Here is a 14,280-nt window from a genome sequence, read left to right on the forward strand (position 1 = left end):
GCTACCTGAAAGCAACTTTTTGTGCTGCTTCTCCTTATTTAAGTCTCCAGCTGGTCTGAGGGTTAAGCCCTTCTGTCCTGAAACCCTGCCCCTGGATTTCACCCTACCATCCACAAAGATTCACTGCAGACTTACTGATTCTTTTATAGCACTCAGAAAAAAATAAACCGATGACAGGTTATTCTGACTTGCCTCTTAAAGCTTTTGAACATTGCAGACAGTTCTTCTGCTCTGGAGCGTAATAGTAGCACCGTGCGATGTACAGTAGCGCAAACCTTCTCTGCCTCACCCTCATTCATTTATATTCTGCTTCTTCCACAGATGACAGCAGATTACATTACAAACCTCCATCATGTGTAGAACAAACATGGTGCCAGACTTAAAACCAGTAAAAAAAAAAAAACCAAAAAAAACAAAAAACCTAAAACAATAAATACAATTAAAACTATGTCTTGAAAATGCCGAGCGCCATGCTGCTGTAGAAGCCACCGAACACATTCCCTCACATGTCTGCCCACTTATTACCCTAAAACAAAAACTTCCTTAAAAACAAAAGGCTCAATTCAGGTACAGGTGCAATGGCCTTCAGTCGTGCGCATCCTGTCTGACCTGGCCAGCCCGGAGCGTGCAGAGCTCTCTCGTCATGGACCCAGCCATGCCCAAGCTAGGCTTTACTGAATATCTTTCACTCAGTGCACATAATTATTAGCCCCCCACGATCCTTGTAAGTGCTACTTCTATCAAAAGTGCGACTACTGCGAAAGAGGGCTGTCACAAAAATGTAAAAGCTATTATAGCTCCACGTGAATTTGGTTTGTGTGTGTGTGGGGGGGGGGGGGGGGGGGGGGGGGGGTCAACTTTTTTCAAAAGGCAATTTTGCATTTGATAGTTTTTCTTCACAATTAGCAGTTATACGGTTGATGGACTTTGGATAGCATACAATGACTCTATTCCTAAGAATCACTTATTTGAATTTGTTTTACAACAGATGGGTGTTGTATTTTTTATACACTTTGGTTAATTAAAAAAAAAAAAGAAAGGAATGCACCTGACTTGCTGTACTGTAGATGGGGACTAGCATCAAGATCCATACTGCACTTGTGGTCAACAACACACAATGACTCACAGGGTCGCGGGCACAGGCAGGAAGTAGGGTTGGAGGTGGTCTAAGAAGACAAGGAGGCAGCTGCTGGACCAGATAAAACGCACATACAAATGCAATAACACTGGCAAAGAGGTTGTCTCTTACAGGCCAACCCTTGCTGGAATCTGAGCAGCACTAAAAGCTTTGATCCTGCGGGTTTTCCTGGCACGCCAGAGCAGGCAAAGGAATCAGATTCACACAGATAATTACTTGGGGAGGTGGGAATGGACATAAAATGCCACAGCACTGGATAGGATATCACATGAAAAAAAATAAACAAATGCCTACATACATCTGCAGTAGCACAAGCTGTATATTGCTTGCTTTAGACAATGTATGTTAAGTTTTGGGCACTGCTTGTACAAAAGAACAATCCTACAGCCTAATGCAATTCCTTGGGACATTCCTCAGCTGTAATAGCACTGGAAACATTAATATGATATGGTTAACAATTGCAACACGTGTTGGGAAAGCACTTGTGTGATGCTTCTATCCATCCAGAGGCAGGATAATGTTTGCAGAGCTGATCTGATCAGCTGAAAACTTACATGAAAGGTCAACCAGGGCCCCAGAATTCACCCCATTGAAAATGACCTGAACACGAAGAGGCAGATTTGCAAAAGCATTTGATGAAAAGTCTGGGGGAGGGTCCAGTGTCTGCCTAACTCTATTATGTACACACTTTTACAAAAGCTCGCAGTAGACAGTACAAGGAACAGAGTTGGGGGGCATATGCTTTTGTATTTTCAAAAGTATACACGTTGAGTTTACATGCAGGCATTACTCTCTGCTTGGAGCAAGTGTGACTTTATGCATGGACCAGCCGGCACACACTTAGCAAATTAAGGCCTGGATTCATCATTCATCGCAGAATGATGAATCCTGCGAAAACGGGGGGGGGGGCGGGGAGGCGTGGGCCTGAGAAAGCCTGTAGCCTTCGCACCACGGTGGTGCACCAGCTGCCGGCTTTCGCACCGAATAGCGCCACCGTGAAAGGTGGTGCTATTTGGCGCGCTACTGCCGACGATGTAACATTAACGCCGGCGGCGAAGCCACCCCCCCCCAACTCCACCCCTCCTCTCCCCCTAATTTGCATTATATCGCATGCGATAAAGCTTTAGAAAAATAACCCCCTAAGATAAGTTTGCTTTGAAAAGCCTCAGTAAAATCCAGATGAATATTTACAACTTTGCAGGTTGTGATAAAATTATACCCTCCATTGAGGGCAGTGCACTACATTCATTTTGAAAATATAAAACCTTGGAAGCCAATATCATTTATTTATAATAAAACCACAGTCTGGGCCCTGCTTGCTTCAGAGCATGATAAATCTTTTAGGGGCTGCATGAGAGACATGTTCTAATGCAATTTATTATTTATTTGATTTAGCTTGCTGAATGAGGCCTGGAGGAAGGCCTCCTCCCTTCTTCTAAGGCTCATCCTTTCAGTAGAAGCAGGGGCCATCCTCCATGTGGCAGCAATCACCCTCTCTCTTTGAGTTCTGAGACCGTCGCCTTCATGGTACGTCCACATCCCTACCAGCTCCAATTGACAAAACGCACTGAACACAAGGCTCCTGTACCACCCCACTGCAGCCAAGCGTTGGTACAGGCTAGAGGAGCTGAATTTTGCGTGTGACCAATCTCCTGTATTCACTATTTCAGTGGTTCCCAAAAAGTTGGGTTTTCAGGATATCCACAATGAATATGCATGAGAGAAAGTTTGCATATGGAGGCAGTGCATGCTAATTTTCTCATGCATATGCATTGTGGATATCTTGAAAACCCAACTGGGTAGGGGGTCCCCAGCACAGGGATGGGAACCACTGCACTATTTGAATGCAACTGATGTGAGAGATTTTTGGAAAGCACTAGAAACAAAATCCTTCTGGTACAAGTTAAGCCCTGTTAGCCTCTATAATAAAGCTTTCAGTCAACCCTACATTGGTTACTGAGAAGTGGTTATTAAAGCAAACCAGCACTCTTAAACCTACAATTTAGACACTGCAGTGTTTTGTTTTTTTTTACCTGAATAAATACCATGTCAGGTTTATTCCTTATAACGCAAGGTGTTCTCTGAATAAGAGCTTCTGACTTTACTTCCTGGAAGCTGGACAATGTTTTGACCTCAATTTTTAAGCATTTTAGAATATCGTTCTAATCTAAATATATCATATTTATTAGTAAAGTGATTTTTATATTTACTCTGTTCACCATAATGCTATGTACGAGTCTTAGTTAGCTCTCATCAATATTTTGCAAAAGTATTTTATTTAGATTCCATGAATTGTTTATTGATGCTCCAAAACAAACATTATTGCTTGATTTGCATTTCTGTTCACTTCAAATGTTTTTAAATTTACCTTACAATGTTGCTTGTAGGAATGTACAGGGTTTCCTCTTATCCTAATGCTGACTTTATTTTTTCCACAGTGATAATTTTGAAAGAATATAAAAGGAATATACAATAATTTATACATCAGTTAAATGAATACATGAGAACTGTTGAGAAACATTGCTCACTCATGATGCCATCTGAAGTCGTATATCCCATGAGGCGTTTCTTACAGGGGCCCAGCAGTATAACTAATCAATGCTGAGTGAACCTATTGGTAATGTAAAGCCATATGGAGAGACGTGGGTCTCTGTACCCCTGGATGTCTTACGGCTACGTCCTTGGAAAGTGCGGAGAATTGTCAGAAAAAAGCAGCGCTCTACTGAAGCCCCTTTATTGCAAAATGTCTTTGCTTTGTGGCTAAAGCTGTTCTAACTTGCCGTCTCACTATTGCGGAGAGTTCAGTCGTCCCCACTTGTTTACTCAACTTCAGGCACTACAGAAGGATCCAGGACTCCTACTAGGCTGCTACAACACACAAACAAAAAAAAAAAAAGACAAAGTAAGGTGCAGGAAAAGTGGATAAAAAAAAGTGATAAAACTGCAGAATTTACAGATTCTTTGCACCCCTGCTTTGCCAGGGGCCTTAGTTTATAATCAATCTTATTTGTTCAAACCTGAACCAATGGCAAAACAGCTTAGATAATTTGTAAGCACATTTCAGTGCAATGATTTATTTGATCTTTCTGCTTTCCACAATATAAAGGGGCAAGCAGGGGACAAATGCTGGGAAAGGGGGCAAGATTGCTGACTTCTGAGAAATACAGCAATATTATTACTGACACTCACTCTAAGCAGGGTTAGACTGTCGGGCGGGGAACAGGGGTGGGTCTGGCACAATAAACAAATGAGCTGCTGTGCTAAAAAGGATGCGCTAGGGATAAATTGTGCGGCCCTAGTGCAACCTTGGCAGCGGGTGCCCAGGAGAAGTGCGGGCTATGAAAATGGACGCTTAGTGCTTTGAAATGAAAAGATTACAGTGTAAGTTGAGCACTGATAATAGCTGAAGCACATGCTCTGATCTCGCCTGATGCACGCACGATATGGTGGTGTCGCTACTGCTCTGGGATGGGGGAGCGCACGCAGGGGGAAAAAGGGAGAATTTTGCTCTTTTTTTTTTATGCATATGCTTTCCTGCTATTACCAGGTTCTACATTTGATTGTTTACTATTAAACTCATCATATCTATTAGTACTATAAAAAAAAAAGTAATCAGAACATTAGACCTAGAAAAATGAAAATGCCATGTTATCTCCGGGCATGGGGACACTTATTTACACGGGAGCAATTTTCAAAAGGATTTACATACTTAAAACTGGGCGTTCCGCACAAACATACACTTTACACATGGAAGTGAGCTTTTGAAAATTGCTCAGATATATACTATTGAACTGTTAATACGGTAGGTCTTACGTTCATCGGTGCACTTTAAGCATGTTAATGGGTTTTTGGAAATTGCCACAATACCATAAATCCTTTTGAAAACGACCCCCTGAGAATTTTGCTGCACTGATTTGCCAGCACTATAAAGTCTTATCAGTGGAAAATGTTGCCCTAGAATGGGTTTCTCTTTGGAAAAATTCCTAGCAGACTTTCGGTCCTGTTTATATTTTTCTATTTGTTTCTGTTGTTGTTCCAAACAGCCAAGTGCAGTTATGTATTTTTATACATTCCTGGAATGAAACCCTCTTTATTTTTAGCAAATGATTTAATGCTGATCTATTCATCTATTATTCCACTTGCTATAAGGGTTGAAATGGTAGTGGAGAACACTGTAAAGGTAAAAAAGAGAGAGCTAAAAACAATTGGGTGCTGGGAATGAAATAGAAGAACATCGGCTGAGAGAAGCTTTTTATTCTGCCGCCTCCAACATCTTTCTGAGACATTACTGAAAATATGACAGCCTCAAATACCAGACTCTGGTGTCCTAATGCCTTCATTTACAGTGCTTCTAAAATTCACACATTAAATATTAGAGTGCCAATTTCATCATTCTTAAATGGTGACCCATGAAATATAAATGCAACAAGCAAGTCAAGATGTTCTTAGAAAGCAAATATTTATTATTTATAAAGTACATGAGACAGAGTTAAAAGGTTCCCAGTGCCCAGAAGAAAGGAGAAATGGCCTCTTCAACATTACAGCATTTTTTATTGGGGGGGAGGTCTAAGATCTGAGTTTCACATTTTACAGCTTGCAACGATTAACATCAATCTTTGAAATATTGCAAAATAGCAAAGAGAAAGGTGTAAAGTTAGTTTATTCCATTTGTTGACGATTTGTTTCCCACCTGCTGTCAACCTTTAACAACAGGCACTCCAGAAACCAATGTTTGTTTATTTTTATTTATCTTTGCTACCATATCTTTTGAAAGCCACAGCTCAATCTGCAAACCCATTCAACATTTTTCATGGCAGAGATTTCACCCAGGGCTGGTGCAAGCTTTTGCTGCTCTGGGTGATCAATGACTGTGCTGCCCCCCAATTCAGCTCTGACCCGGGCTGAGCCAAAAAAAATTAAAAAAAAAAAAAAGAACCAGCTCCCTCCAGCGATACAAACTTTAACTGACACCTCCCCCCCAACTCCTGACTTGGAATCCATGGCCAGTGCAAGAGTATTAGGTGCCCTAGGCAAATCTTATAGCCTTGCACATCAGTCCATGCAGGGCACGGTGCACCGAGTTACACATATATCTCCTGGCTTCGACATGCACAGTGGTTTTAAAATCTACCAGTAAGTCAACATGGTTAACAGTTTATGGACTTCTACCCCAGAAATTTAGCCAAACTTTTTTTTTTAAACAGAACTACACTGAGTGCCTTAACCATATCCTCTGGCAATGAATTCCAGACCTTAACTGTGCACTCAGTGAAAGAATGTTTTCTGATTTGTTTTAAATGTGCTACTTGCTAACTTCATGGAGTGCACCCTAGTCTTTGTATTATCCGAAAGAGTAAATAACTGCTTCACATTTACCTTTTCAAGTCCTTTCATGATTTTATAGACTTCTATCATATCCCCCCTCAGACATCTCTTTTCCAACCTGAACAGCCCTAACCTCTTTAGCTTTTCCTCATAGGGAAGCTGTTCCATGCCCTTTATCATTTTGATTGCCCTTCTCTGTACCTTCTCCAGTGTGACTGTATTTTTTTCTTTTAGTTGCGGTGACCAGAATTGTACACAGTATTCAAGGTGCAGTCTCACCATGGAGCGATACAGAGGCATTATGACATTCTCTGTTTTATACACCATTCCCTTCCTAATAATTCCTAACATTGCTTTTTTGACCAGCACAGTACACTGACCAGACAATTTCAATGTATTATCCACTATGATGCTTAGGTCTTTTGTCTGGGTCATAACTCCTAATATGGAACCTAACATTGTGTAACTACAGCAAGGGTTATTTTTCTCTATAAGCATCACTTTGCACTTATCCACATTAAATGTCATCTGTCATTTGGATGCCCAATCTTCCAGTCTCGGAAGGTCCTCCTGCAATTTATCTTAATCCTCTTGCGATTTAACTACTCTGAATAATTTTGTGTCATCTGCAAATTTGATCACCTCACTCATCGTACCCCTTTCTAGATCATTTATAAATATATTAAACACTGTTTCAAGAACAGATCCCTGAGGCACTCCACTGTTTACCCTTTTCCACTGAGAAAGTTGACCATTTAATCCAACTGTATTTCCCATCTTTTAACCAGTTTGCAATCCACAGAAGGACATCACATCCTATCTTTTTAGTTTTAGCTTTTTAGTTCTCTTAGTAGCCTCTCATGCGGGACTTTTCCAAACGCCTTCTGAAAGTCCAAATACACCACATCTACTGGTTCACCTTTATCCACGTCTATTAACTCCTTCAAAAAATGTAGATTTGTGAGGCAAGACTTCCCTTGGGTAAATCCATGCTGGCTGTGTCCAATGAAATCATATCCATTTATACATTCTATGATTTTATTCTTTAACAGTTTCCATGATTTTTCCCAGCACTGAAGTAAGGCTCCCTGGTCTATAGTTTCCCAGATCACCTCTGTAGCCCTTTTTAAATATCTGGGTTACATTGGCCACCTTCCAGTCTTCAAGTAAAACAGATTATTTTAATGATAGGTTACTAATTACTTGTAATAGTTTTTACATTTCATTTTTGAGTTCTTTCAGAACCTTGAGGTGTATGCCATCCGGTCCAGGTGATTTACTACTCTTCAGTTTGTCAATTTGGCCTACTACATCTTCCAGGTTTGCTGTGATTTGGTTCAGTTCATCAGAATTGTCACCCTGAAAAGGGTATCTCCAACATAGTCATCTGTAAAATTCAAAGCAAAGAATTAATTTAATCTTTCTGTGATGGCCTTATCTTCCCTAAGTGACCCTTTTTACTTCCATTTACCAACCCCTCTGTTCTATGAGTCAATCAATTTCTAATCCCATCCACTTTTTTAGGACCCACTCCCAAGCTGCTTGCTTTATTCATCAGCCTCCTATGCGGGGACGAGATCAAAAGCTTTGCTGAAATCCAAGTAAGCATCCACTTTCTGCCCTCAATCCAATTCTCTAGTCAACTAATTTAAAATGATCAGATTAATTTGATACTTAATCCAATATTCACTTACTCTTAATCCAATATTAGTGTCTCAGAAAAAACTGCATGAGATCAGTTTTGCCGGATTAATGAGGGGCTCATCCTCATGTTCTGCTATCCTTCCAGTGTGAATGGAAGCAGTATCAGGTTGAATGAATCTACATCCCGCTTCCAGATTAGAGGTTTATGATAAATTTTAAATGTAAATTCTGAAGAGACAGTTGATCTTTAATTAGGCTCCTTCATTTTCAGTTTAAACTGGTTTTCATTCATAAATTTCCAGATTTTTCCAAAAAGTAAAAAAAACAAAAAAAAAGTTGGCTTAACCCATAGTTTAAGACAATTAAAGAGCAGCTCCGGAGCTGCAGATGCAAACTTTGAAGGCCTCGCACCAGTGCAGGACAAGGTACAAGCTGCGATTCACGTCCCGACCCTCCCACCAGCAAAAGTACTCGCTTTCCAGAGCTGCCAATGCAGCATTTCACTTCCAGCCTCCCCTAGCCGCCAAAATGCCTGCTTCCCAGTGTCACTGATGCAGCATTGGAAGTGGCCCCTCCCCCATCCAGCCACCGGGATCACTTGCCAGCGGGCTCCCTAGCCCCACACAAGAGCAGAAGGAGCCAGGAGCCACCATGGGTAAGGATGAATGCTGCTGCAGTAGGGGAGGTGGGGAATCACAGGACATGCTAGGCAGGGAGAATCTGCTTAATACTGTTTTACTGTCCAGGCTTCTCTTCATTTATTTCGGCATTTTATATATCGTTTTCCAAAAGTAGATCACAACGGTTTGCAAGATCCGCATACATCTTCACGGTTAATGATCCTATATTGTGGGTTAGCAATCACCTTTAGTTTGACACCGCAAAGTAAACATGTTCTCGTTCAAAATCATAAGTATTTTAGGGAATTACACTAGTTACTGTATACTCTAGCTCTTATTTGTGCATTTACTATTCTGTTTCATATTTGCACATATTCATGGTCTATTTAAAAGGACTATAAGATCTAATCCTATGAACAGTGGCCATCATAATCATTCATAATTACTGCTCGCTCTAATAGTGTGCAACACATTCATTGCTTATTATTTACTCTATTAACATTATCTTTGGGACTCAAAATAAACTGATAATTTACCCAGATAAATAAAGAGAATCATTGTTTTCCACTGATTTCTCCTGTTTCTGAAAAAACCCTGATAAAAACTCCTGAAAAAATTAAAAATAAATAAATAAAAACTGAGAAGGCCGGTCCCTACCTTTACTATAGCAACACACTGGCATAGGCATTGAGAAAAAAAAAGAACTGAGGCACAGGTCAATCTAATTATATAGCTACATCTATTAGATAGAGATTTATTTGCAGGTGTAATCAGATCAAATCATTAACAGCAACCAAAGCTCCTGGCCTTAAAAATGGGCTTTCTAGTTTCTCTTTGGGAAGCCATTATTCTGTCATTGTAATTCTGATTCTTCTATTGCCCAACGGTGCACAAAATCTACTGGCCTAAGAGTCAGGCAGAATAAGCCACATGCAGATTGTGGCACCAGGAGATCAGAGACCAAGTAAGAGGCCTAATACATACATACATACATACATACATACATGTGCCTCCCATGAAAAAAAAGGCTTACACAGGGCAGGGCTCTTCACCTTGGAAAAGAAAATGACTAAGACAGGATATGAGAAAAATGGATAAAATCACGAGTGGGCTGGAACAGGTAGATAGGGCAAATAAATATGCCCTTTCAAATAACACTAAAACAAGGGGTCGCTCCATGAAACTAACAGCCAGCAGATCTAAAACAAATCATAGAAAGTGCTTTTTCACTCAGCACACAATCAAGCTGTGGAATCTATTGATAGTCAAGGTGAATAGCATAGCGGGGTTTAAAAGAGATTTGGCCAAGTTCTTTGAGAAAAAGGTCATAAACAAGTATTAGCCAGGAAGATAGGAAAGCTATTCCTTATTCCTGGGAGTAAGCAACAAGATAGATTAACTTTTGGAGATTTGCCGGGTACTTGTGACTGGACACTATGGTAGATAAGATGGGTTTGATGGACCTTGGTCTAACCCGGCCTGGCATCTCATGTTTTTTTTGTAAGTCAATACTACATTACAATACGCCCATCTCACACAGAGGCCTATAGCCCAAGCATTTCTCCGGTAGACACAAAAGGGGGAAAAGTCTTTAGTAAATCAGATGCACCTCAAGTACTGTAGAATACATCCTGCCCCTCCCTGCTCACCAGCAGAACACAAACACTGCAAAAAAGGCATCTATCACACAAAACCAAACCAGTACCAATCACTTCAGTGCTTGTACCAGGACCATCCATGACTTACATGTTGGCTTAGTCTTTTCATTAGAGTCTTCCAAAAGAATAAATAAAGCAAGCAGCACCTAAAAATCCTTCCAGCCTGCCTATGAACTGCCAGGGGTGGCCAAAGCAGTACCTGCATCTCTAATAGAACATATTTGTGTCCAGGGGAAGACTTGATGGGGCGGTGGGTAAACAGTGCCACCTTTTCTTTTGTTCTGCAACAACTACTAGCAACTGCTGAATTAAAAAAAAAAAAAAAAATTCCCTTTAAATGTTCTTAGTTATGTACGTGTCCCTTTAGTCCCCTGCTAGAGAGTTCAGGCCAAAGAATATACCAAATGGTGGGGGGGTGACAACCTTGTGCATTTGCAGCTCCCCCATGTGAAGTTAGCAATGGATTGTCCCTCTAACACTTAAACCCAGTGCATCACTTTACTTTGTGGATTCCCCTTTTGCTGTTCTCTCATTTTTTTTATAACTAACTTCTGTCTCCATGGAAGTTTCTTTCCACCTTCCCAATCCACTTTATATATTTCTCAATTGATTTAAGTTTGGAGTGCTCAGTAAGCTGGGACTCAGTTATCTAGTCTGATTTCTGCTCTACAAGGGAGATGTTCCCGTCATGTAAGAGAAATCTGTGGTCATCCAGATCCAAGAAGAGGGTGATGTTCAGCAATCCCAAGGAGAAGGACAAGGGGAGGGAAGAAAGGAGTGGGGCCCCATTCGAGACCCAAAGAGCCACAAGAGTATCACCCTGGTACTATGAAGAGGAGGAGGTAGGGGATAAAGTGACTTTATGATGTAAATTCCACCTCTGATCCCTCACTACACTGGGAGGGGTGCATATAACTTGCCAACTGGAGGAAAGATAAACATCTGTTTAAGTCAGATTTGTTTATTGTTGTTATGCAAAGAAATACAACAGGTTAATGAAGCTTGGCAGCACTGGCTCTGATGCATGCCAAACAGGAGAATAATGCAAATCAAAAGCATTCCATCCCCCACTGAATAGTCCCCACCCCTTAATACGTAATTAGAGAACACATACTTGCACTTAAGAAAATAATTAAAGACCTCAAAGGCATACTGTAGGCTTGCAATAGCAAAGGGAATATATAGGGCATCCAAATGTCTAATATTTTTTTCCTCTAGGAAAACTAGTTTTTCCAGTAAGCAACTCTATAAACAGATTAATAAAGAATTAAATCAACTGTCATATCATCAAGATTGTAAGAAGTCACAAGTTTAAGAAGCACTTGTACCATCTTAAAGAAAATACATCAGCTGTAATTACTAACCCATCACTTTGCAACTTATCAATAAAAGACAATGTTGGAAACCATGAAAGCTCTCAAGTGTTTTATTGAATATTGGCTTTGTGGCATCACTGCTGTATGCCACACACTAAGCTGACATACTAAGCAATTTGAAGGGCCTTGAAAGTAAACTCCCCCCTCCAGGAACCACTGGAAAATGCATCTTATGGCATAAAAACATTAGCCTTGGCCATGATGTATCTGGACATAATAAAACAACTACTAAACCAAATGGAGCTGATAATCAACATTGACAAAACCGAATTTATACACTTAGAAAGGAAAAGCCTGAATATCACACAAACTCCAATATTGATCAATAATAGCAAACAAATTGTCTTAACTAAAAAAGTGTGCAATCTCGGAGTAATTATTGACAATGAACTAAACCTCAAACAACACATATCTCTAAAGGTAAAAGAAGGATATGCTAAACTCATGATACTCAGAAAACTTAAGCCATTACTATCCCTACCAAACTTTCGCACTGTTCTTCAATCTCTGATATTTGCAAGCACAGACTACTGCAATGCTCTGCTACTAGGCCTACCCAACACCACAATAAGACCACTACAGATTTTACAAAATGCTGCAGCTAGAATTCTCACTGGAAAAAGCAAAAGAGATCACATATCCGATACACTTGCCGCTCTACATTGGCTACCTATAGAACAAAGAATACAATTCAAAGCACTGTGCTTAATACACAAACACATCCACGACGAAAAAGCAGAATGGCTGAACACAACACTTAAAGTACACGTCCCACACAGAAATCTAAGATCAGCAAACAGAGCACTTCTACCCATTCCATCCGTAAAAACAGCAAGACTCACCCATGTGAGGGATCGCGCATTATCTCTAGCCGGACCCACAATATGGAACTCCATGCCCCTTGACCTCAGACTACAGAGCAATCATAAATTTTTCAAAACGCAACTCAAAACCTGGCTTTTCAAACAAGCCTTCAAGAAGGAGAACGAAGCAGGAAATTAATTAAATGAAGTTAAAGATAAGCGGCACAAAGCACCCAACGACTATTTTCCAGCCCCTAATGGAATTAGTTCAACCTATTTTAACTATAGTCAACCTTCAGAATGAAACTCTACTCACTCATCCACAGTAATGTCTTTTGATATAAACTCATATTTGTTACCGAATTCTAATGGCACCACCCATGTAAATTATGAGATATATTTTCCTTTGATATAGGTGCCCTATTGTAAACCGTTATGATGGTGAATAACTTAATGACGGTATATAAAAACGTTTAAATAAATAAATAAAATAAAATTTTGAGATAAGCCCTCAGGAACTGTTAGCCGGTTCAACCAAAGCATAGATTAGTGATTTGTGCTAAAACCTTTAGCTTTTCCCAAATCCATAGAAAACATTATTTGAATTTAAAGGTAGATGTTTGGTGACTGGTCAGCCACTTTAAAGAGAATATATTTAGGTACTGTAGATATTTCTTGTCTCCAAGGACTTACAATCTAAGCCTTATTTACTAAGCATTTTTCCATAGACACAAAACAGCAGAAAACCTTTAGTAAATAACCCTCTAAGCTTGAAGCTGAGGCAATGGAGGGTGATGGGATGATCTTGGACAAGTCGATTAAAACTTTTTTTTTTTTTTAAATTTAAAATGCATCTTTACACAATTGCATGAGTTCTACACTTGGAAGTAGCCCTTCCGGCTTACGCTGCATGGGACCTTAAATTTCCACACCCAACACCCTGTGACACGCCCCCCGCTCCTGCCCAGCATCCCCAGCGCTTCTTCATGGGGAAAAGCTTTCTGCTGCCTGGGCCGGCCTTTGTAATGTAAGAGAAATCAGAAGCTTACTTATCAGTAGAATCTCTGTTTTCACGCTAGATCAAAGCACCTTCTCTTACCTTCCGAAAATAAGGTTTGATATACTCAGCGATCCCCAAAGCCCTGGGGCGCACTGCGAGTTTCTGTAAAGCCGCCTGTTTGTTCTTCTGGATGCGCTGCAGCTGCTCGGAGCTCAGGGGAGGAGAAGCGATCTGCGGCGGGGATGCTACATTTCCTTCATCCCTATCAGCCGATCTGAGTCTTTTCACCGGGTTTTTCTGCGGATCAGCAGCACAGAAGCGACGATTTAGAAAAGTAACAACAGCCTTCCTGCCTGAAGCACAGCAGCTGCTGGGCCTTGCACACGATTTGCAGGCAACCAGCAGCATCTCCCAACACCAGCAGAACGCGAAAAAGAGGTAATTGTTTTAGAAACTTGATCAAATAGAACGCAGGGTTTAAAAAATAGATTTTTGCTTAAATTATTATATTCTAGTTTTTATAGGATCCAAAAACAGCTTTGTTTTAAAATGATGTATCGGAAATGATTTTGTAAGTGCTTCACAACCCCCTCACAAGTCTCTATAGAAATGTTGTTGTAGTTCTCTGCCTTACTGGGCCTCCTCTACAGTTCGTCTCTAGGCTTATTACGTACGCGCACGCTCACATTTCGCGGTAAAAGAGGTGGATTCTCCCC

At 40.5% G+C, this 14,280-nt stretch overlaps 2 protein-coding genes across 2 annotated transcripts in view; one reads left to right on the forward strand and one right to left on the reverse strand.

Moving 5' to 3' along the window:
- Positions 1-3,403: 3,403 nt before the first annotated feature.
- LOC115100659 (uracil-DNA glycosylase-like) lies at positions 3,404-14,151 on the reverse strand. Its single transcript, XM_029619339.1, has 2 exons — positions 13,664-14,151; positions 3,404-4,006 (listed from the first exon to the last, which is right to left on the reverse strand). Exons 1-2 carry the CDS (start codon positions 13,970-13,972, stop codon positions 3,968-3,970), a joined length of 348 nt encoding a protein of 115 aa, XP_029475199.1. The 5' UTR covers positions 13,973-14,151; the 3' UTR covers positions 3,404-3,967.
- The window catches only part of USP30 (ubiquitin specific peptidase 30), a 36,546-nt gene continuing 36,129 nt past the window's right edge, over positions 13,864-14,280 (forward strand). Inside the window, exon 1 of the mRNA XM_029619330.1 lies at positions 13,864-14,002. The gene's annotated coding sequence lies outside the window, so the exon portion shown is untranslated. The remainder of the gene's footprint in view (positions 14,003-14,280) is intronic.

This window comes from Rhinatrema bivittatum, chromosome 11 (genome assembly GCF_901001135.1).
Source record: "Rhinatrema bivittatum chromosome 11, aRhiBiv1.1, whole genome shotgun sequence".
Classification (NCBI taxonomy): Eukaryota; Metazoa; Chordata; class Amphibia; order Gymnophiona; family Rhinatrematidae; genus Rhinatrema; species Rhinatrema bivittatum.

What these genes read in the sequence shown, in the direction of transcription:
- LOC115100659 (XM_029619339.1), bottom strand. Translation starts at nt 13,972, where the DNA reads ATGCTGCTGGTTGCCTGCAAATCGTGTGCAAGGCCCAGCAGCTGCTGT. An exon ending in TCAAACCTTATTTTCGGAAG is followed by an intron (nt 4,007 to 13,663) that starts GTAAGAGAAGGT and finishes TGTGTGTTGTAG; the next exon opens with CAGCCTAGTAGGAGTCCTGG.